The sequence below is a fragment of the Aquila chrysaetos genome, chromosome 7, assembly GCF_900496995.4.
Source record: "Aquila chrysaetos chrysaetos chromosome 7, bAquChr1.4, whole genome shotgun sequence".
NCBI lineage: Eukaryota > Metazoa > Chordata > Aves > Accipitriformes > Accipitridae > Aquila > Aquila chrysaetos.
Genome location: NC_044010.1, coordinates 15,263,343 through 15,288,999, shown reverse-complemented (window position 1 = coordinate 15,288,999; position 25,657 = coordinate 15,263,343). Strand labels below are relative to the sequence as shown.

Here is a 25,657-nt window from a genome sequence, read left to right as displayed (position 1 = left end):
GCTTTGAGGTGCTGTTCACATGGACTATAAAACTGGTGTTGCATGGTTACCAGGAAGAGTTGTGTGCATATTAACTACGAAAAATACCCTTTTCCCACATAAAATCTACCAAAATATACATATCTCTAAAAATAGAATAAGACCTTGGGTAGAGAGAGGTAGGTTCCTCATAAACGCTTGTCCCAGTCTTGTCCTCCATGAAAAAATTATGACTCAAATTGCAAAAGTTCACTTTTTTTAAGTAGTACTTCTGGGGGCAGATCTTTTAAGGGACAAATTTTTAAAGTTTTCTTACTGTTACAAGAACAAGGTGGGGGTAGGGGTGGGAAACGTCAGTATTTCAGTCCCATGATTATTCCAAGAGTTGATTCTTCCCAAACAAAGATAACTCAAGAGTAAAATCACACATGCTGACAAGTGAGATGCCAGCAGTTCGTGGAGCCCAGCCTGTATGTCCGCTGTAATTAAATTTGTACAGACAAATTGGAGCATGCAGTGGTGCTATTCCTCTTAACAGGATAGAGCTTCTGAGCAGAACTTTTAAAGACTGAGTGAGTCTTCTTTTAACAAGTCTTCAGTATGTCACATCAATCTTTACTTATGATTTTATGTAGTTTATACTTTTTTTTTTTTCTGCATAGATTACCAAAGAACATCAGTTGATGTATAGCTGGCTAATACAAATACCTTCTACTGTTGGTTATAAACAAGTCTGTGCAAAAAGCCCAGGACAATACAATACACCACAGGCAGAAACCTAAAAGCAAACACTCAAGATGTTAAAAAAAGCCAATATTATGTTGCATTTGTGGTATACAGCATGGTGTTATGTTGCCCCTGTAACAATTTCAAACTTTAATTTCAAATCCTTATGTTTCCATGTTTAAAATTTGACAGCACTATAGCATTATTCATGTGGAAAGCTAAGTGAAAAAATGTGGCAGCAAGAGGCTTTTTTTCTTGCTTTTATCTATACACCTCAATGCACAAGAATTTCTACTCCAGTGCGATATACACAGGACTAGAAACAGGTACCTTGGCACAGACAAGAGACAGCTTGTTGCATTGCAATCTGCAACTCTGAGGACACCACAGGAATCAATCATATAATAGCTTGATTTCACAACACCTGGTCCAAAGGCAAGGCTGAACTGAAAGATGCACGGACTTTAAAAAAATAAGCAGCACACACAGTACTTGGCCAACTGTTTTGTAATGGAGAGAGGCTTCCAGAGGAGCCAAAGGAACCTTGTATAAATGTGCTGTCAAGAAGCATGTAGAGCTTGCTCTCTCTGCCCTGGGGTACCACACTGGCACTGGTAGGGATACTAAATAAAAAAAAAAAAATAAAAAAAAAAAAAAAAAAAAAAAAAAAAAATCACAAGCAAAAGGACAAAAAACTATCCCAAGCAACAGTCCCTGCCCTCTAACAATTAGGAAACCGGCAGGAATTAAGGACTTTCCTTGGGACATAACACACACTTGGAAAGAAGCTGTCCATGCATCAAATATTTTCATTTGTGTACCTTATCTGTGGAGGGAAAGTACATTTCACCAAAACATAACAGCTGCAGCAGTGAAACAGGATTTCTGACGTGACTGGATATGTAGGGCATGGAAAAAAAATATAGGTCAGTTAATGGCACATAGATGGAGTAGCAGACTCTAAAAAGGTATGACACCACAGAGTCAAACAGGCTTTTTCTGTCTTCTCTGAGACTTCCACTGTGATAAACCTTGCCACACAGAAAAAACACCTTGTCAAGGAAGCCAATAAGCAATCTTATATTATTTTGCTACCTCAAATATAATAAAAGGTGTATTAAAATGAATAGGTTCCTATAACTGAACCTATAATGTACTTTTAATAAGGACTTGGCTCTGTCTTCTGGTATAACCTGAGAAGAAGCATGCTTGAAGATAGATATAGAGCTTCACTGTTGTGCTCTCTAAGCATTTTTCTTAGCCATTCAGTCAGGAGAAGGAGTAACAATAGGTCTTTTTAGAAGACAATACAGGAAAAAAGCAGCAAACCCATATGACAGATATTTTTTTCTTTTTTTTTTTTTCTCTTTTTTTTTGTTTACAATTGTTTCTTGTGTCAAAGTGAGGTGAAAGCCCTGGGACAGGTACCATGTTACCTACAGTTTTACTTCTGATGGAGGCCCCTTTGCTTGGGGTGCTACTGAGTCTGCTCAAGGAGAGACGTGTTGGGAGAAGGCAAGATGTGGCAGGCAAGAGGCAGCCTTGAGAAGTTCATGCTGAGCTGGAAAGACGTGTACCAAGGAGCAGGCAACCAAACCTCAGAGAGGAAAGGAAGAACTTCCTAGAGATGAGAAGGTGTTGGTACAATTCATAAAGTCATTGACTAAGCCTAACCTGCAAGCAAGATCTACATATTTGCCTAAAGTTCTGGCCAACTCAGGGTCCTGTCACAAACTTTTTCTCCCCAATTACTGATAGGGACTTAAAGGTAAAGCCCCAAGAGGGGTGAAATCTGAAAGAACTGCTGATGTTGAAGTATTTAATCATGGAAACACAGTATCCTCTGCATGTCAAATTACACTGTAGATGATTGTCACCTACACATAGCAATGTGATATTACTATTCTGTGGAGGACAGTTAATGCCAAAAATATATTACACCCCCCCCCCCCCCATTATCCTTTCCTAATTAAGAAGCAGATGTTACTTATGGTTTTATTTCTGATGGAGACCAAATGTTCTATACACAACTGGAAAGAAGTAAACAGATATTAAAAACTCAACAAATTACTAAAGCTATGGATCCCCGTATATTTCTTTCAAGAAGAGTGTAGTAGATCTGCTAAATAATTTACGAGCACGACAGTTTCATGAACTTTTGGCAGCTCCCATTTAGAAAAGACTTTGAAAAGAAAGTCTGTACACACAGTGTGCAGTAATTTCATTGAATAATTTACAGTGTATTGTGGGAGGGTTCCCCCCCCTCCTTTATTCTATGAACTGAGCAAATTTCAGAAGCAATACTATGCAATGAAATATATTCCTTTTGTTAGTCACAGCTGTTAGGCGTATCTTTCTATTTGCTCTCTTTTTCCTATAACTCCTCTTATTGTAATGTTGCTGTACCATGAACAAAGGCAATTTGATCAAGAGACTAAAGGGATCCCAGAAAGTTTTTCAATCTTTCTGATAAAAAACCCCAACAACCTAGTCCAGGAAATTTATTTCTTATAACAAATAATCCATTTATATGGTATAAAGTATGCCTTCCTGTTTTAGCTGGAAATACCCAGCACCAGCATGTATACAACACAAAGCAATGTGGTGCACAGATGAGCTCTTGAGAAGCAGGTAGGCTAGCCCATGTGGCATGCCTCACTGATGAGACAGTACAAAACCATGAGCAGAAATGCTGTTGACTTACTCTAGTGCAAGCTACAAGAAAGGGCCAAGAGCTTTTTAGATTAGCACATGGAATAAAGTCCCAGTTTAACAAGGCAATTCAGCACCTGATTATCAGATCCCAAAGCCAAGGAAGGGAAACTGCACTACTGCTGCTTTCATCCTTATCCAGAATAGCTTGCTAAAGGAATATTTTTTTTTACATTATGTAAGAAACTGAAATTTCTGTAAACCAAAATTTTAAGGCCACACAGTTAAGCACTCAAAAATTAATAAAAGATGGAATTAAATGGGTAGTTATACAATGCTAATAAGAAGTGCTGTAATAGGCTTCCTTGACATACCTAGATGCTTTGAAGGATGACCTGTTGACTTCCTCCCTGTTTTACAACTGCAAATGTTTAGAAATAATTAAATAGCTTTGTAAAATGTAGACCAGTATATGATATATTCTTTTCAATTAGAATAATAAGACTGAAGCAGTTTTTACTCAAGATAGATACACACAGGCTCTCTCAACTTCTGGGAATATGTTTCCATTCATAATCAACATCTGCACATTTGAAAAGTAAGTATCCTGAGTAAACCAGCGCAGGAGCTGTTTACTTTTAAAACACTTTTGAATTACTTCAATTCCTGTAATGAACTACTAAACTTATAAGGAAAATATTAGTCAGAGACCTATGCCTGAGAAAATTATACCAAAAATTGGACCAAGGAAACAAAGACCAAATTAAACTTTATATCGAGAACATTTACTTAAAGCTGTACTTGAATATATTATTTGGCAACTTGAATTAATTTTTCTCGTTTGTTAGAGAAAAGGCTGAAGAGTGTCTCTTCAGGTTAGATACTTTTATGAAGCTAATGATGTCATTAATAATTTGCTGAAAAATTAAATGATCAATTCAGAGAAATGTGTTTTAAGTAAGTACATTAAGCATAATAGAAAAATGCAGCTACAGTGACTGTGCAATGTTTATTCCTTGATACACAACCAAACCAGGACCAGACTGCTGGACATTTCATGCTTCTCCAGGAGAAAATGACTATGAACAGAGAATGTCTGCTTAAGTGTTTCATCAATAGTATTGCTCATGTAATTTTGGGAGTATACCTGCACTGAATAAGCCTCTCTATGTTTAAAAATAAAATAAATTAAGCATAACCATGACATTGCTAAAGAGGCTGAAATAAGAGGAATGGCTATGTGTGGTGGCTGAGTTGCAGGATTTGGACATAAAATTAAAATTCTCTTAGAGTTCACTGTACGTGTTATTACGATGAATTTAAAAGGAGTCTGAGTAAGGAGAGATAAATATTTCTTAATTGTCACAATATTGTTACCAGGTTCCTCATTTTGGAGAAATGGATCTAGTATGTTTTTCTCAGGCTACAACTGACTGTTTACCAAATATACTTCTGCATTGGCAATGAGTGCTACAGTGGGAGAAAGATCCTACACACTCAAGCTAATTGTTCATGTTGAATAACAGCTTATCCATGACTAGAAGTATTTATCTTGGTGGAAGCACTGAAGATTTGGGAGCTATTCAGCCTAAGTAAGGATAAGAAAGCTTCTAAGGAGATGCGCAACACATTTATTATGAGATTTACCCTAGAGATTTTTTTAAAGAGTAGGGTGACTGCATTTTTATTCAAAAGGGTTTGCATTATAACCTCAGATGTGGATCTTCGAGAAGGAATTTAAATGAAAAGCAGAGTGCCTGATGGAAAAAAACGTGATAGTTCCAGTCAGAGGGTCTGATATAAAACAAGATACAATGAAAAGAGAAAATAGAGGGAGCAATAATAGGTAATACACTGAGAGTGAAGATAGAGGCAGTTAGAAATTAGAGTAGAAATGAAAGCACAGTTAGTGATGTGATGTTATAGGAGAGGATGACAAGTCTCATCTCAAAATGTACTTCAGCTAATTTTAGAAAAACAACGCAAAATCAAGGCAGTAAGCACAGCCACATTACTAAGAAAACTAGTTCTTCCATGTGGTTTCAAGTCTTTATATGCCCTCCTTTATTTCCAAATACTGCACATTTCTTGGTGAGGTAATTAAGCATTTTCATCTAATGGCTTCCTTGCAAAGAAAATTTTAAGAAAGCAGTGAAATTTCTGAGTTTATTAATGACTCAATTTGCTTCACCTATTACTTCAAAAAACTTTCTGTGCTGGCCTAACCCTCATTGAATGGATTTATGACATTTAAACTGTGAACCAAAAGCCTCGTATGGAATAGGCAGTGATATGAACCTGTGAAACATTTTATAGGAGAGAACAAAAAGCCACGAGATTTCTTTTTCACGAGAAAAGGTTCATTTCCCCCAGCCCAAATATAACTGAAAGCAAAATCCTGAAGCTCTAGAGTGGAAAGAGGGGGAGCAACGAATCTAGAATATAAAATAATCACATTTCCTTCTCATGCAATAATATACAGAATGAATGCATATAGATTTTGGAATTACTTTAAATATAATAAATAAGCAGAGAGCGCTTTTTAAAAAAAAGTATTCTGACAATGAAGATATGCTTAATGTCAGGTGACAAAAGATTCTGCCACCTTTTAAGGTGAAGATGATACAGCCACAGTGGGGCAGTCAAGGACAAGATATGCAGTTTGCTTCTAGAATGCTTCTAAAGTGCAAGGAACAGATCAAATATTTTAGATACTAAGGGCAAAATCCCACAGTGCTTAGTCAGGCAAAACTCCTGTTGAAGCCAATGGGAGTTTTGCCTGAATAAGTACTGAGCAAAGACTATGATGTTTGACCCAGATTTATCAGAGTCATACAAATCTAGGTCTAACATGTTTTTAAGACAGACAACCACTGTGCCGCAATATTCCTGCGGCATTCTGTTTAAAGGAAACCACAGTAGCAGTAAGCTATGAATCATCCCCCGCACCCCCCATGTATATAATGAAGGGAAGAACTCACAGCTGGGCAAGGAGCTGCTATCTGGAAAATCTGCCAAAGAGCAAGACTAAAAAGAATAAGTCTACCATTGCAAAGTTTGGGAAATCTGATAAATATAGAAAAGTGCACAAGTGAGATTCCCAAGGGCTTGTGTGTGGCTGAAAATAATCTGGCTTTCATTCTTGAAAGCAAACAGGCAACAACAAGTAATTCCTTTCTATAGTTATCCTTCTGATTTAGGGCAAACTGCAATTCCTACGTGGTCACTGGAAATTTCTCTAGTTGATTTCACCAGGGACTAATTTAGGTGAATAAGTAGGTCAGTCTTGTTTCTAAGTTAACATTTCTATTACAGAAATATGAAAGTAGATCAAGTTTAACATATGCGTATATCTTGCTTTGGAAACTTCCTTCTGTAATTACAGAATCCCATTTACGACAACTTTGATATCATGTACAGGAGAAATATTAGAATTAGTATCAAAGTGAGCAGAAAAATTCATAAGCATGTGAGACGTGCATGTTTTTGGCTTCCTTCTAGACGAAGTGAATATCAAAACCCTGACATCAGTAGCAGTCAGACCGGAGGATCTCCCTGAAGGGCGAGGGGAAGACAGTGGAACGTGAGTACTGCACATCACAATACAAAAGCTGAAATCATACCAAGCTAAAACTCCACCCTTTCATATTTAGCTGGGTGTACCCATTGCAAGATTCCTTTATATAAGGAGCAGTAGTTAAACAACATGAAAAGATATTTCTTTTTTTCCTGAGAGCTCTTCCATCATTCATTTATCTTAAATCTTCTGAAATGTGCAATATTGTCCAGAGAGGCCAGATAATAGCTTGATACCATCTTTGACTGTGAAATTAAACTTAAGATTTTTAAAGAGCAGGTCCTTGAAAATGAAAAGCCTACAACTTCTATCAAGTGTGAGTCTAGGACCTTGTAAATCTTACAAGGTGCATGCTAAAACCCACAGTCAAAGTTCAGCCAGCTCCAGGTTTTGCCACCAGATATGAAAGAGTAGTATCACTTGCTTTGCCTCTGCTAAATTTTCAGGTGAGGCAGTGAGGTGCCATAGGAACAAGAACATACAACTGATTCTCTTTGATGAATACAGCTATGGAAAAGGTGACTCATACTCCAGAAGACCACAGCTCAAATCTATTGCACCTGAGACTTTCCTGAGAGTGTTCTGCATCCAAACCTATTCTCCTCATCCATTTCCATAAAGTTGTATAGACTGGACTTCAGCATCTCCATGACACTGATGTGTTTCCCACAAAAGCCCCAACTTCCACTCTTTGTAGATGACTATCTTAAGCAAACATTAGGTTATAACAAAATCAAAAAAATACTAATTCTCCTTATTTTCAGAACTGTTTTCCTCCTTTGTATTCCTGTAAGCCCTCTCTGCTCCCTCCTCTCCCTCATTTCTTGATTGCTTCCTTTTGGTGATGTTATATATTAACACTGATCCTTATTAAAAAAAAAAAAACCAACAAACCCAAACCTGACCAACCAAAACACCCAGAAAGTCCTTCCATAAGTAAAGGAAGAAAAGGAATCTTGGTTTTCCCCAAATTTCCTGGATGTCAGAATTCCAGGTTAAAAATCAGTTAGGGTCAAGTCTTTGCTAAATTAACAGAATTTCTATTTTCTACATTACCATTTATTTTCATGAAATAAGAAGATAAATAGTGTCAGAAAAAAACAGATGCATCCAAGTTTTAGGTCTTTAGCACACAGGAATTCCCAGTTCTAAAAAATAAGACTGCATCACAGTCTAGCAGAGTCGCCAAGAATTTTTGGTCTTTTCCAGTGTCATAATTGTTTGCTCTCCAGTTGACACAGCATGCTCAGTGCAAAACACAATACAGCAGGGCAAAATTGAGACAGAAACAGAAACAATCTACTTTAGTATCTGAAGACAGAGTATGAGTCTCCTTCTCTCAAGGCTCCTTCCCTGTGAGCTTTGAAATATGCATCTGACTGTGCCTGAAAAACTGACTGCTTTTAAATAACCAAGTCTAACAGGTGGGGTTTTTTGTTTTAAATGACTCTTATATGGGACTAGAGTCCCATTTGACTGTACTCAATGGACATAACACAAAGGAATTACATCCTATTGTGGAATATGTCAAGATTTAATTATGAAGCTTTACAAAAGCCTGGTGAAGCCAAATGCTTCAAATTTTCAACCTGCTTCAAATTTTCAACTCAGAAGTTTTATATGACTATATGCAGAGAAGTTACTTTTTACAGCAGTATTTAACGTGGATCATAAATTCCCATGGAGAGTGGTGCAACAAATGAAAATAAAAAAAATCATCCAGATCTTATGTCCTTCCACCTAACAACAGCTAAATAATAGAGTTGGAGCCGAGCTGTTTGGATCACTGGAGCTGAATGGTTTTCTTTTCCCAATGAATTGCTTGCCTCTTCTGACTTCAACAGCACACTAAACAAATTTAGTTTCTTAACCTGTCTTTGAAAGGTAGCAATAATTTTGAATGAGAAAAAAACCCACACAGACATCTAAGCTACGTTCTTTTTCAAAGCTTTCAGGAGGTTTTTCCACTTGTTCTATATATCAGAATACAATAACCTACAGTAATTACAGTCAGGTGACATGCTACCGAAGGCAACAGCTCTGACCTTAATGGACTGACTTTAAACTCATTAAACAGTATATCAGGAGCTGTGCATACTGCAGGTATGTTCCAATGTATTTAACACAGTAAATATATTTTATGATACACTGCACCTTGGTCAATACGTTGAATATTAAAATACTAAGCAAACTGTGGTCCATTATTAGCAATAGCCAAACAAAACAGGTGTTCAGGATTATGTTCATTCACATAATTAACAACAAGGAATAACTTTGATTTTAGGTCAGTACACAGACATTTTTAATCTTAAGCGTGGATAGTATCATTCTAAGGTAATGTAGGTGTTGCTAAAAACATATAAGCATGTTCTGCATGTTTACAATAGCTTCTTCAATTATAGTTTGAAAATGGCAATTCTGGTTAAAAATTAAAAAATTATAATACATGCAATCAAGTCCATATGCAGCTAAAAAACCAGCTGTGTTTGAAATTAGATTAATATTCTGATAATTGTTAACTTTAAAAAAAAAATCTAATCAGCAGTATAAGTAATTGACAACAAAATGCTATGACTGCTTATAGTATATAGTGGATGTATATACATATATATTAGTATACTGCTTAAATTTATTGGACTTGGTTTCCAAGGAGAGTAGTGTGCATGGACAGAATTTTCCAAGGTTCTCATGTCCAGCTGAGAGGTCAATATCTTTGGTGCCTTGGTAAATTTGCAGTCTTTCCAAAAATATCACCTGTAGCTTTGAGATTCATAGTCTTCATTTAACCATTACTTCAGAAATTATTTGCAAGTGCATTGGCTTTTTTCCCCCCTCCTCTGTCCTGGCATAGCTATTTAAGATTTGCTGAGAGAAGCTGCATTGCCTATTTGTATGGTTTCAATACCAGTAAGTTTTGAATCTTATACCAAAGCCAGACTTAACACTCATGACTGTCAGATAACACTGTCTGTGACAGGGGGAAAAAAAAAAAAAAGAAAAAAAGGCCTCTTTTTTGCCACTAGCTATATAACCACAAGTAAGGAATGATCATTTTCCCCAGAATGACTTTCTGGATGTTCTACCAGTTAATGATATAACACCAGCCTTGGTGGTTAAAACCAGTCAGTGCTTTGACACACTTGATGAATAATCCTTCATTCCAGGCTATAGCAGAAGTAAAACATATTTATAATTTTCTTCTTAGGCAATGGAAGGTATTAGTAAGTCCTGCAGGGAAACTGACCCTGTCTCTGCCTTCCCCAAAGTACTAATCAGATGATTAGGTCAACAGAAGCAACGGCAATTATAGTTCTGAAAATAAAAAGGGTATTTGTTACATTTAAACATTTCAAAATGTAAGTTGTCTGGAGAAAAAAAAAAACCAAAACAAACCCCAACACTTTGCACCTTTATGCAGACATTTAATGACAACTTTTTGTAGAGATAAAGAGACAAAATCAGCAGGCTATTAAATAGCCCAAAGACAACGGTATGGTCACAAACAGCCACCTTTTGAAGGATGGCAGCTCCAGAGGCTCCCCAGCTTATCCTCGTTTCCTTTCTAAATGGCAATCTCTCTTTATAGTCATACTTCTTTTGCATTCCCTACCAGCAGGGAATGCAGCAATGCTGCAAAAATCTACACAGAAGGAAGATTAACAGCAAAATGGGTCTGCTAAGAGTCTCTTCCCTTTGCACACGTAGGAGGTTGTATAGCAGCTTCATGTTGTTGGCTGGCCACGTACACTCCAATAAACAGGTACACTTCAAACCCATTAAACAAATCAGTATCTCCTGGTAATGAAACTTGCATTTCCCAAAGAAGAGACAATTGTATATTATGTGATTAAACTACAAATTAAAAAGTGGGTTTTTTTGTTTGTTTGTTTGTTTTTTTCCAAGACATACAAAGTTATATCGTTTTCTAGAATTCTGTCTTGAACCCAACAACAGAGAATGAAGTAAAAAACAATGGTCCCATAAACCCTCACCTAGCCTTTGATGGTACATATTTTATTTAGCGTTTCCTCATATGTGAATTAAAAAATTAAGCCAGGTAGTATTCCTCTTAACAGTGTGTGACAACTACAAAGCAAAATCAGAAACTCAACACTGCAGAAAAATGTGACAATGAAAAATACACTTTTTTTGCTTTTGAAAGTAAACTAGGGATCAATTTTATATGAAAAGGCAAATCATATCACTGCAGTCTAAAGTCACATAACAAAACATGAATTAATTCAATTAAATTACATTTCCGTATCAGCATCCTAACATTCAAGATCTAGCTGAAGAACCTATCTAATTTAATCTGTTGTATGTTGGCTTAGAACAGTTCTTAGCCTGGTGTTTTTAATTTGCTCTGTTATTGCTTGCTTTTGATCAGAGCCAAACTATAGTGAAATTGCAGATGCATTTTTGTAGGCTAGTTTTCTCCTCAGTTCTGTTCCATAATCTTCTGTTGTGTTAGCTGTTATTTAAGCTGATCATTAAGATCCACTCCAGTGTCTTTTTCTTATGATTTTTTTTTTTTTTAACAAAGAAGTTTTTGCACCAGTCATTTTATCTACAGAAGTTACCTTGGCTAATTTTTGTCACTATTTGCACTGCGAAAATACTAAATGATAGTCTCTGCCTCCTTACATTCTCTTACCATTTTTGATCTCTGCAATGTTTTCCCCATAACAGTGATTTTACTTACATTTGACATTATATATTAAGTTTCAGTAGTGCCACATAAAACATTTTTAAACTTCTGCAGAGTTATATGCTTGCTCTGGTCTGACTGTTTTTACTGCTGTACACCATTTTAGAGTCTTTCTGTTGGATTGTACTCCACTACATAACTTTCCATCTGGATTGCAAGTCCCACAGTCACATTTTGTTATCGCTTTCACTAACAAATGCATTTTGCAGAATTAAACTACTTAAAAGCAATGACTTACTGAAAAATCTTGAGGCCAGGATGATTTATTTCGCATCTATGTAGCATGTGGCACAGAATTTCTCTGTGTGAATCCTGCATGGTCCTTTATGAGATAGGGCATGTCTATTAGAAAGGTGCAGTCCTCATTCAAAGACTTCTACTAACAGACATCCTGCACATCCACAGACAGTTTGTTTTAGTGGTTAGAATTACTCTTACTGTTTGAAGCAAGAATTGCCATAGTGAATGAAACCCAGGGTGCTCTAATCCCTTAACCTGCAGCAGTAGCCATATCAGATGTTTCAGAGAAAGGTGTGAAAGCTTGAAAATAATCCATACTCTGCTACTTTGCTCTTACACATTTGTTTTCTTCATGTCCTCCTTCCTTCCCTATGCTAAAATATGAAGTTTCATCTCTCTTTAGAATTCTTATTGACTGTAGTAACTGGATATTATTTCTTCCTAGGAATATTCCCCCCCCCCCCCTTTTTTTTTTTTTTTTTTTTTTTTAAAAACACAACCAACCAAAAAATCCCCAACTTGTTGAAATCTTGGCCCAGAATATTTTCTGCAGCAATCAGCTCCATGGTTAATTACACACTGTGTGATAAAACCATTTGCCATCTTTAAAATAATTTTGAATTTCCCATCATTTAACTTAATTGAATGTACCTTTATTTTTGTACTTTATGAAACAGGAGCGTACATTTCTGACCTAGACCATTCATTATTCAACCTAGTGTGTTTCCAGTGATCATTTGAGCCAAATTTTTAGTCTAAAGACCCACTGATGTGAATTTCCTGCATTACTCTTGACATCTCTGCAGTAGGCAGGTACATTTTCCCATTAATCCTCTGGAATAGTGACTGGTTTTAATAGTACTCAGTCAGAGCTAAACAGATCTTCTCTCAGTGTTGGGATACCTGTCATAACCTGGGATACCTCTCATAACCCTAATCCCTATGTCTTTCCTTGCTACCGCAGCTACCATGAGTTCAATAAAAATACCTATGCAGTGAATCAACAGAAAATACTCCAACAGTGCAGTGGATTTTCAGCCTGGGGTATATCGAACCCTGAGAGTCTGTGGAATACTTTAAAGAGATCTGTGAAATATACCAAAGTGCAATGTGCTATACAACAACCCACAAATAGGAAATTTCTAACAAAGTTTGCATCTCTACTGGATAAATTTCATGAATCCATGCACTGAGGAAGGTTGACAACTACTGCACCAAAATATGCTTTACTGTTCCCAGACAGTATTATACCAAAAATAATCAATGCAACCACTATCACTATTAAATGTCACAAACAGATTCATCATTTATCTCCCAGATGCAATGATCTTCAACAGCACTGACACTTTAGGTCTATAAGTAGTTCATTCTCAATCCTACCCTATAAGTCATTTGTAAATGCATGCCTCCATTCTTCATAAATACAGTTACAGATAACCAGAGAACCAATCTGAGAAACAGCAAAGCACATACGTGTAGAGCTTAATACTCAAATTTGTTAATATGAAATTGGGAGGAGTCAGAGACAAAGTTGAAATCCAAGCTAATAGAAAAGCAGAGCTTGCAAACCTCTGAAGGCAGCAATTTTTAGATTGATTACAGTACAATTTCTTCTTTTCATTGGAAATTAAACTAGGTTATGATGAATGATGGGATGATGCTTTGAAAGTCACATTAGGAATGAAGTGCAAAGTATCACCCCTTTCATAGCCAAGATGTTAGGGCATACTCGTGTTGAGTTCATCAACATAATGATTTTGAGCATGAAAAAGTGAAACGCAAAATTTCCAACTGTGTTTCTTCGCCAAATGTGTATTTGGAGTTCCTACTTGGGGTGGTGTGGTGGGGAGGAAAAGCAGGGATGAGAGCGCTATTATATTAAGTTTTACAATTAAATTAAACCATTTAATTTAGAAATCTCCCTGAATTAAGCTCCTTTTGATTCTCTGTATATCTAAATGCAAATTTTCATGCCTTTTTTGATACACTCTCAGAACTCAAATGACAACTGTTACAGTGAGGAATAAAGTACTCACAGAAGTAGAAAGTTAGACAAAACATGGAGAGAGAATGTAATTTTATATTTATGTCTCATTTTTGTCCTTGGACCTTCCTCCTAAGGGTCTGCTTTTGTTGTGGCCTGTGTTATATCCTGTTAACCTTTCTATTACTAAGTTTCAGGAGGGTCAAATAAACAAGAAAACCTCCTAAATGAACTTGGGATCACAGCTGGATAAAAGCTGAACAGAGAACCTAAGAGAGTGGATGTATTAAAATACTTAAATTTTGTCAAAGACACATGTCTTCATCTTCAGGGGCTACTATAAATAAGCCAAGCACATACCAAGTACCATGCCCTACACTGAATGAGTAAATTTGGGATTTCTGTTCCTTTTAAACATAGAATTACTTATTAAAATTCATCACACCTCACACTGTTACAGCCCCAAAGGCAACAAGTCTTTTTTCAAAGATACTCCTTCCTTCGGCTACTCCTTTACCCATTGGCTATTTGTCCCTGAGCATAACCTGAGCACATTTTATCTTTGCCCAGGCCAACACAACAGAATACAGAGGCTTGAAGAGGGCACATGCAGGGCCTCCAACCCCATCCATCCTCTAAGAATGGGGAACGGATCCAGCTGAAGCTGGCAACTCATGTGAAGGTGATTCATCTCACCACCACTTGACATGAATCCCATCACACACTTTAAAACTAGTTACTGCATCTCCCATCCACTGGTGCAGGCTGAGCACATTAACATAGCTCTTATTAACTTGCTTCTTGACTGCCTGCCCATGCTCTGAGAAATTAACTACTTGAAAATATTTTCACTTTATATGTTAGTACCGGAGCTCCCTAGGGTCATTCCTACTGTTATATTGTAGTTAGAAGCAACCCATTGCACTCAAGCAGGCTGACGCCCAGCTACGAACAGGGACGTGCAGTGTCTGGAGATAGGCAGCAGCTGCCAGCAGCTGGATTCCTACACAGGAACACAGTAGTCCTGATGAGGCAAGACGATACTGATTGCCTTATCAAAAGACAACCCCCTCAGGATCCCACTGAGCTCTGTATCTCTAATTTGGCAAACAATATTATAATCTCACATAGCAGCCCTGGAAGGATACAACCTTTAGTTAAAAGCTTTCTCCAAACTTCAGCACTTGTCCTGAAAAGTAGGAGTCAGGTCATGAAGGGCACACATTTTATCTCTGGCCACAAGGGCTAAATATTTACCTTTTATCTAAATGGTAAGAGTAATGGAAATAACTGTGCTTTTCCTTTCCCATCACTTCCAGCTAATCTGCCATCTTACAAAATACTGTCTGAGCAAATATCCTGCATCTGATGCTTGGCTATAGAGTGGATGTGATGGGAAAGAGACACAAGAAAGGGATTTTCAGACTGAACAGGAAGACCATGGGGTGGCGTGCAAAGAGTACCACGAAGAAGTGTCTGTCCTACTCATCTCACTAAGAGTCACTAGAGAAGGCTGATTTTCTGTTTGCAGGTGTCAGACTGTAGGACTGCCTTACAAGCTGCAAGGAAGACTTAGAGGACTTGTGAATGTGCATGTCCTCCTTTTACATGCCAAGGAGGATAGATGCAGTGAGGAGAGCAAGGCTACTGCAAAGAGCTTATCTTGCTATGGAAAGATGGGGTTCGCAAACAGGCCCGGGCCATACGGTTTCAAATGGGCTTTCAACAGAGTATTCAGGCAAGGTACCCATGCCAGGCTTCAGCCTGGCAAGGTGAAGTTGCAAAGCTCAAGGAGAACAAATATTATTCTTCTCACAGGGCATTAACCTGTTACAAACCACATCAGCCCACTGATATTTCATCCAGTCCCTAGCAAGATCAAATGTAAAAAATCCCCTCCAGATAAGGGAAAGGCTTGGTGGGATTCCACGCCACATGCCTGGTTTCAGACTGAGAACCAAACATGGTCATGATGCATCCTGCCTATCATTATGTTTCTATCAGTTTGGCGATGACAAAATGTGCTGTTGTCACGTTACATACAGAATTAACTAGTTGACAATGACTGTGTTCAACCTTATGTCACCAATTAGTTTTCAAAAAAACAGGTTAATACAGAACTTTACAGTACGCAGCCTCTTTTTCCTGAGTGGTTGCCAATAATCAATTTACTCCATTGTCTATGATTAATTTGATTCTTAAAATAAATGTCCAGGCAATAAGCTTGTCATAGCACTCAGGTTGTTCAGAAACTATTAGTTGACATCCCAAATTAACTAGAAAATTGTTTGCATCTTGTTTTACTTTTTAGCAAATTAAACTTTCTCCCTCCAAACCCATTATTTATGTACGAGTAAGAGAAAACGGAAAATGTCTTGACATATGGAAATTATATAACAAAGTAAAAAATATGAAGTCCTTATCCTGATCACCCCAACGTTTTGCTACTTGCTGGTATTTATATAGATTACTAGCATCAATCTGCTTTGCTCCTCTAATGAAACTAATAAGCCTGAAACGTCCCTGGATGGCATATTTTATCCAACTGGCTTGAGAAGAGTCAGACCCATAAAGTTCATCAAATGATTCAGGAAATGCAATGCAATAAATCAATTCTCCAACTATCATTAAGGAAATAAGAAAATATTCTATATATTAAGGCTGAATTCAGAAATACAGCTGATAAGAGAAAGAAATCTAGAATACATTTCTTTATGTATCATATAATTCAGTTTGTAGCAGCTTTTTGTCTCACTAAAAATCAGACTTAAAGCAGAATCTTAAGGTGTCACCTTTAACGAATACCAGTTTAGTCCTTTTTGCAGTAGTGCCACAGATCCTGTTCTGATTATATATATGTACACAGTTTTTCTGGAGACAGGTGGTTCTTTCTGAAATACATGTGAACTCTGTTTTAAACTAAATGAATCTACATCATATAACATAGTCTATCTAAAAGCAGGGATGCAAGAGCCTAGACATTCTGTATATTGACAGAACTGCTTGTTTATATACTAGAAATATCTTTTTATGAGCAACTGTTGCCTTGGAAACCACTACTAAAAATGAAAATTTTGTCTCCGTGGAAAAACCCCCATACTATTCAGTTATCCCAAAATTTACCTTGTCTTTTCCTGATCAATCTGAAACATGAAAATTGGCAGATGTTCCTAACTTTTAATTCCTCTTTCCTATTCTAAAAATTATACTTGCTGTAAGTTTTGCAATTGCCAATAGCAAACAGAAGCCAATCTCTTATTTCCTACCAACTCTCTTATCAAAAACTTATTTACATCCTTTGTCTCAATAGGCTGGAGGACCAAAAAAAAAAAAAAAAAAAAAAAAAGCAGCCTTCATGGAAGTCAGAAAGCTGTTTTCTGATATTTCAGTCTTTTCATGTACTGTTTTAAAGCATTCAACAGCTCTCTGACCACGAGTGTCACAGTCAGAAATTCTTGGGAAACATAATGATCTTAAATTGTGTTATTTTGGGGCATTTGTCAGGTTTTCCGTCACTACTTCATTGAATATAGTCTCCTAACTAGTGTTTCAGCATGAGCACAGAATGTAGTAATTTTTTAGGTGGTTTCCTTTCCAGATTTTACCTATCAGTGTTATTGCTTTTCTTAGACTTCGAGTCCTGATTTTTGCCCCGCATGTGGAAGGATGTGCCAATAGAAAGAATATAAGATCTATTCTAAACCAGCGAGTAAAAAGGAAGATACATATATTGAATGACAACAGGAAGACAAAGCAAAAGATGTCAATCATCTGACTCAAGGCTGTGCCTGCTCAGATGTGGTAAATTCACAAGGTATGAGGGCCTTTTGGCTTATTTTGGGGAGAATGCAACCTGTTTTGCCACAGTTTGTCTTTTGCATCAATTTACATTTTCATGTCTGTGAATATATTCACACAATATTGACCACAGCATCACAGATATAAAATTTTACTTTTTGGCTTCTGTTTGGCTTAGGTTGTCTTGTAGCTCTTGTTTCCAAAGAAAACATCCAATTGTACCATTTATTTCTGACACCAAGACTAAGACAAAAAGGAGAGTAAAAAATAATCACAGTTTCCTCTGAGCACTGACAGACAGTGGTGTACTGGGACATGTGAGCCTAAAAATACTACTATTCAATATGCAGACCTACTCTATGCATTTCTTGTAGCTACAGGTACTGGGCTGTTATCAAGAAAAGTCTCTGTGGAGAGGAAACACAAATTCTAAAAGCACCAGAACCTTTGTAAGAGCACTGGGGGTTTAACCTTCATATGGCAAAAGCACAGTATGGAACTAAATAGATACTATAAAAACCTCTAGTAGTACACGTGGCCGGCTATTAGGAAGATGTTCATGATGAGGAAAGAGGTCAACGACATAACAATGGTCAGTGAAAGCTGCAAGAGGACATGACATCCAGTGTGGGGTTCTATTTTTTTCTGTTATCACGAAAGACTGCTTAAAGTGTGAAAGTCTTCACTGAGTCCTCCACAGCCACTGTGGAAATGTGACCAAACATTTCCTTCTTCCTCCCTCTGCCCCGTTTTGGTCATAATTGTGCTGTGTCCTGTAAAAAGTGACAGGGCTATTCGACTCCCTACAGAGCGTTCCTACAGAGAACACCTACTGGACCTGCTCAAGGGGAAGAAGACCCAGAGGATGGACCATATGGCAGGCAAGAGCAACCCACAGAAAACACGGCTATCACCAGATCATACAGAACGTCCGCAACATGGAACAGGGACTACAGCAGTCAGTCTACCCTCAGGGATGGGGGAAAGACATTTCCCAAGGACCCAAGGGGACAGAAGACAATTGGGCAGACTCAGCCACAGCAATTGAAACAGTCTGGATGTGAAGACTCACTTGCAAGGACAGAGGGAACTGGAGTTGAAGGAACGAGTGATTTAAAATGATTTTAATTTCTATTATGCCTGACTCTGTTGTTTTGAATTCTTCCCATTTACAAAGTTTCTAGTTCATATTGTAATGACACATAGCATTTTCGCACCTGAGTTTCAAAGCTGTTTGATCATCTTTGTGCGAGGTCACGGTTGAAGCAAATTCACCTTAAATGTCTGGCTGATACAGGGTCCTGCCACTGGCCATCAGCCTCTGTAATGTTCCCTCTTTATTTGCAGTATCCCAATGGACATGCTATAGATACCTGCTCAGCATGATTTTCTAGTACAGCATATGGCTGCAGCCTTGGAGGACTGAAGCAATGGCTCTGAGGTATTCTACCTACAACAGCTGCCTCACAGACTCTCACGTTAACCAGCTAGGTGAACCGATAAGAAAGTAGTGAGCATTTCATCAAAGCCTGTCCTATGTTTCAAGAAAGTCCTTCAACACAGATACATTGCTATGAAATATTCCTTTTTTTAACAACATAGGATTTCCTGATTAAACGTAGCTCTAGCTATGATGAAAGAGGCAGGCATTAGCTACTCTGAAAAACTAGTTGTTCAGTATTGGTACCCAGTAGAAACTTACAGGATAAATAATGGCTGAAAGCCTTAAATTATCATTCGGTGTTTTTCCTGAACCTAACTGGGAGAGACTGCTTGGCAATTTCCAGTGCCTTCCACCAGCTGAGCTGATTAGCCCATGATCAGAGCTGAGCAATGTAACTTAACTTGCCTGTCACTGGGGGCATTTTCTGCCAGCTGAGCACGCTCACACAGACAATTAGCAAGGCTCAGCCAACATGTGATATCTTCTTAAGCTGCAGTAATGTTTATTTTTCCTTTCAAGCCTCATACTAAGAAGCAGTGTGAAGCAAAAGAGGTTTTGAGAACCAAATGAGGGAAATCTCCCCTATAAAGGAAAAAACTGATTACCCCCTCCCTCCCCCAGCTTGCATATTAATACTGATAGAAAACCTTGCAAACTGACTTGTTTTGCTCTAGTCATCTTGCAGTTCTGTGTAGACCTTCTTCTAGGAAGTGTAATTTACAGTGAATTTATCAGAACACCCCTATTTTAGGCTTAAACAACAACAAAAATAAAAGTTCTGTAATTCCATTACAATAGCTATATTGAATTCAATAGATACACCAGAGTACTTACTTTAATACAGTTAAATTAGATGAGCTCCTCATTTTGGCCATACATCACTTTTTAAAGTGAAATAGAAAAAAAAAAGTTTGAAATAGGTCAAAATAAATTATTTAATGCTAATTTATTACCTCAGAATTCTGTCACTGTGCCCTACCATGGGAACACAGAAATTCTGTGCATTTTGTGAGAGTACTAGTAAGAATGCACTCTGTCTCTGAAATAATTTTAGTTTCAGTGACAGATATGAAAGTTACTTGAAACCAGCTTATAGTTAGCTAAGATTCTTAATGTTGTAGTAATAATCATAACAGGAATGTAACTGAACATTTTGGTATGGTAAAAAATGCTGTATCTGAACTTGTAATTTTATTAGCATCAACACATTCCTTCCTCCACTTTCTTCCTACTGTAGGTACAATATACTTTTTTCCTCTAAGTCAAATTTGAAAAAGCTTCTCCATGTTCAAGAATTTTTCACTTCAGTGGACCCCCCCCCCCCCAAATAACAAAAAATCCCCAACTAACCCCCCCCCCACCCAACCCCCATTTTCCACTATAAAAATTTACTTGCATCACATAAGGAATTTAAGTATTAAAATGAAAGTTTTAATTTATGAATACAAGGCTTGACACCATGCTTCTAACAGTGGAATTCATGAGATTCTCTCCTCCCCCATCCCTCTCTTTTAAAAACATATCTTTGTAAATGAACACAAGTTAGCAGAAGGGGAAACGATGTGGGGAAAAAAAAAAAAGAAACCAACAAACATACACAAAACTCAGACAAGAATGGAAAACCTCTCCTACTTATACTTGCACATTTGCTTAAAAAAAAAAAAAGCCAAAGTTTATTATGCATCCCTTAGCCAAAAATCAAAACCACTTCCCTTAAACACATTGGCAGTGCAATTAAACCACATGGACTGAGAATGGAACAAAGCCAATTCAAACTACTATTCCTATGGCATAGACAAATCTGAAACTGGAATAAAAGGGGCACAAGGCAATCAGCTGTTCAAATGAGATTAAGACAAACTTACGCTTGTTGTGTAAGCAGCTTCAGGATCATCCTCTAACACTCGTGACAAACCAAAATCAGAGACTTTACACATGAGGTTACTGTTGACCAAGATATTACGGGCTGCCAGATCACGGTGTACATAGCCCATGTCTGAGAGGTACTTCATACCAGATGCAATCCCCCGCAGCATGCCAACCAACTGGATGACTGTGAAGTGGCCATCATGCTTCTGCAAGTAAAGATGCAAGTTCAAAGAACACAGCTACTTTTCATTAATTTCATACTAGTGATATTAACTACAGCTCATATTTAAAATATCCATCCAGCCAACCTGCCCACTGCAAGCTTTTTTCAAGTATTTAGCTTGGTCAGCAGTGCAAACTATCCCATGTCTCATTGTGCAGTTTATCCCCCTTTTCTTCCACATTTTCACATACTCCACAATCTTTCTACTGACAGCTTTTAATGTGTTTTATCGTCAGTTATTAAGAACACTTTCCCCAAACACTATTTTTTAATACAAAAACGACAACACACAGAAAAACCCTCTCTTCATCTCTTACTCCATGGCCTCAGGAAACAACCTCCCCTCCTTTTATTGCCTCAGCCTTGACTGCCTGCATGAGATACTGCTCTTACTTCACTTTTTGCTTTTTCTGGGGGCGTTTGTATAAAATAAAAAAACCCCACAATAAATCTGAAAAAAGTTGGGGGCTTTACCCCATGTCTGTTCTGCACCTAACACCATATAATCTCTGAACACTAGATTAAAAAGGAGATTTGGGCTAAAATCCAGCGGTCATGTAGCTTTTCCAAAGTCTTCCTGGCTGACTAAGCCTGTTAAGCTCACACCCACAAATGCATTAAGCTACTTAATTCCTGCTGAAATCTATTGGAGTTTAACATATTTAAATAAGAGTGATATTGTTAACCACACTTGTCCATCTGGTAAATCTTAGTGGGCCTCAGTTTCCCATCTGCAACATTAACGTTAACACTTCTGTACCTCCTACATCAGAAGGCTCCTGAATTATGTGTCAGTGGGGACCAAGTGAGTACCTCTACAGAAATCTGATTATGGGCTCTTTGCCTGGTTTAAGTCTGCCCTACCTACCATTTACAGCAGACTGTTTACAGCAGCATTTTTGTGACCTCAGCTGGCAGCCATTTAGCTTCTCATGGATTATTCAGTGAGCCAGGCTTTTATGTTAGCAGGAAGAGCCAAACAAAACCAAAACAACTCTTCCTTACAAGCAAGTTAACTTTCCATCTTCTCTTTCAACATCTTCAGCATTGGACTACAGACAAGTAGCAGTGTTCTGATCAACATTCAGGACATTTCTATTGCTTAGTTCATACATTTAAGCAAGATGAATTTTGTAGGGGAGAAATTTACAGTAAGTTCAGTAAGTTCACTAGATTCAGCAAAGCAACAGGCTAAACTGTACAGATATGCTTAACTTTATCGCTGATTAGCAAAGTATTTCAGCATTTCCATCATGATTCAATGATTTGGGGCCTATATCTAGCTAGTCAGGATATAAACATTTAAAGAAATAGGGAATTAGATGTAATTAACGTTACCAAAAAAACCCCAAACAAACCACAAAACCCCAGACATGGAGAAGTTTGGTGTTACTTGCTTCTCATGTTATTAATCTATCTTCTGAGATGAAGCAATCCTAGACCAAGACCTGCCTCTAATATATATTATACCTCTACTTAAATCAAGAGATTATACATTCTTAAATGATAAGTCATTTAGTGTGCATAACAGGCTGCTACATTGAAAAGTTGTTTGCCTGTAAAGAAGCTGGAGGAACTAGTTCCTAAAGTCACTATTATTCATTTAAACTCTGTTGGGTACAAACAGGAAGACAGCAAACAGAAAAGGCAGAGACAATGTGGATTCTGCAATTTGTAGAACTTGCACAGTGTCTTGAAACTCTTTCAATTCCTTTCAAAAAACAAACGGAAGAAGAGCCGAAGTGCAGCAGTATATGAAAACCTGCGTTACAGGCAACATTCACCAGTTACTGACCAGTACTGCTATGTCAGGTTATAAACACAAGACAAAAACCAGAAAGAAAACGGTAAAACGAAGATCTGTATGGTTGCTACATGGTTAGGTTTCCACGCTGCTAGTCTAAGCCAACATATCAGAATGCAAATATTCAGATTCTAACACACCTTGTCAGCTAGAACACCTCACAGCCTTATCATACTTCCCAGCAACACTTACATTTAAGGAGCCATGCTTCCATCAGTGACCAAACGCCACAACCATCTTGCAGACTTCTCTAAACAGAGCACATTCAATGACACTTCTTTGACACCAGCTATTTATAACTGATTCATAGCAACTTTCCCCCTTGAACATTCTCACTGTTCCTCTTGTGTCAGTACTCTGGACCCTTTTTGTCTCTAAATGCCCAGTGCAAAAGGGGAGACAGATCACTCCAAGCAATCATGTCATACCTATAAGCAACCCCCTTCCTTTGTTGTCTCCATCAAAGCTACCTGTAAGCAGTTAGTTCTGCAGACGACACTCAGCTGAGGGTCAAGACACAAGTGTGATAAGCAGACATTTTACAGGCCATCCCCTGTTACAGGCCCCTGCCACAAGAATAAGGGGAACCTCTCAGAGTCCAAAACATGCCAGTGACAGATATTTTAAATAAAAACTTTCTATCTAGCAATTAAGCAAAGAGAGACAAAAGACAATATTCTTAAATACTTTAAGCCTCTTCCAGTAAAGGAAGGATGTGAAGTCTATCCAGTATTTTATGTAATGAAGCCACATGGGATTTGGGTTTTGCTTTTTATTTAATAATTCTAAGTGTTCAATGGACTCAAAATTTATTAACCTGGTTACAAACAGTTAATACTCTTCACACTTACCCTGTATGGATAACATTTTTAGTTTTTTGTAGAGTTAGGATTTGGAACAAAGCACCTATGACTTACTTTTGCAAAACACCCAACCAAGCCTCCCTGTCCCTCCAACAAAGCGCCAAACAAAACCAAGTCTCCAAACCTCTAGATTTTACCTCCTCCTTATCATCATTAACAGCTCCATTCTTTCAACAAACCTCAGAGTCATCTGCAACACCTCCCTTAACCTTTTGTCCCCTTGGATCACAAGCATTCATTCCTTCCTTTTTTAATTTGCGCTCTTTCAGATCTAGACCACGCTTGACTGATTTTTCATAAAACATAACCTTTTCCTGCTCTTTCCAAATCTCAGTATTTGCCTTACCAGTATAGCAGAAATGCCCGAGTTAAAAACAATCTCATGCTTTTGCCATTCTCTCCCTCCTTCTTTCAAATTTCTTTGGGCTTCTGGTTTGACACAAAAAGTTCAAGCTTTAAAGAAATGACAGACTTGCTAACATACCAGTTGCAATTTTATTCTGTCCTACTTCTCCCTCTGTATATTTCTCTGAATGTCGTGGTTTAACCCCAGCCAGCAACTAAGCACCACGCAGCCGCTCACTCACTCCCCCCCCACCCAGTGGGATGGGGGAGAAAATCGGGAAAAAGAAGCAAAACCCACGGGTTGAGATAAGAACAGTTTAATAGAACAGAAAAGAAGAAACAGATAATGATAATGATAACACTAATAAAATGACAACAGCAATAATGAAAGGATTGGAATGTACAAATGATGCGCAGTGCAATTGCTCACCACCCGCCGACCGGCACCCAGCTAGTCCCCGAGCGGCGATTCCCCGCCCCCACTTCCCAGTTCCTATACTAGATGGGACGTCATATGGTATGGAATACCCTGTTGGCCAGTTTGGGTCAGGTGCCCTGGCTGTGTCCTGTGCCAACTTCTTGTGCCCCTCCAGCTTTCTCGCTGGCTGGGCATGAGAAGCTGAAAAATCCTTGACATTAGTCTAAACACTACTAGCAGCAACTGAAAACATCAGTGTTATCAACATTCTTCTCATACTGAACTCAAAACATAGCACCGTACCAGCTACTAGGAAGACAGTTAACTCTATCCCAGCTGAAACTAGGACACTGAATCCTCTTCGGCATCTGTTCTCCTCTGTTCCTTCTCATGCTTGGTTTTATATCATTTCATTGCCAGCCTTGCAGTTGGAACAACTACATTTTTCCTGTCAGCAAAACAGTCTTCTCTCTCTCAAGTCTCTCTGTAATCACTTCTGCATCAGTCTCCATGCCAGTTGTATTCCCTTACAATCTATAAACTGTTATCTCCCAATATATCAAAATATTTGTCTGATTTAAGCTCATCAGGACAGAGACTATGGGCCATATTTAACCCTTGGAAAATTCAACTAAGTTGATGAAATTATACCAGGTATGAATCTGGCCTCATATTTTCAGCATTTGTAAATCTCCACATACATCTGTGAGTCAAACCAGTCCTTTGGCAACTTTCCATTATCTCATTTCATTTGCCTGTCATATAGGGATATAAAACACTCATCTGAATGATGTGGCCGTTGTTATCCAGGGCTTTATTCTGATTCCCATGGCTTAGAATTGAAATATGCTTTTGATAGGATTCCCACTGGAGTGGTAAGGGTGTTAATCAATACTGGCAGCAATTCAGACCTCAGTGGACTTACCACATTTATCCTATCTTCCCATCAAATTTTAATCAGGCTTTAATGGCTTTGCTAAATAAACTTTTCTCAACAGCCGAGTATAGATGCAATATCTGAGTAGCT

The 25,657-nt window shown here is 37.9% G+C and overlaps 1 protein-coding gene across 6 annotated transcripts in view; it reads right to left on the bottom strand.

Annotated features, from left to right (window-relative positions):
* EPHA6 (EPH receptor A6) overlaps window positions 1–25,657 on the bottom strand; it is a 538,064-nt gene that overhangs the window by 43,512 nt on the left and 468,895 nt on the right. For all 6 annotated transcript variants that reach the window (XM_030019720.1, XM_030019722.1, XM_030019721.1 and 3 more), the window contains one exon: window positions 20,974–21,183. In XM_030019720.1, the coding sequence (XP_029875580.1) occupies window positions 20,974–21,183 (210 nt within the window). The remainder of the gene's footprint in view (window positions 1–20,973; window positions 21,184–25,657) is intronic.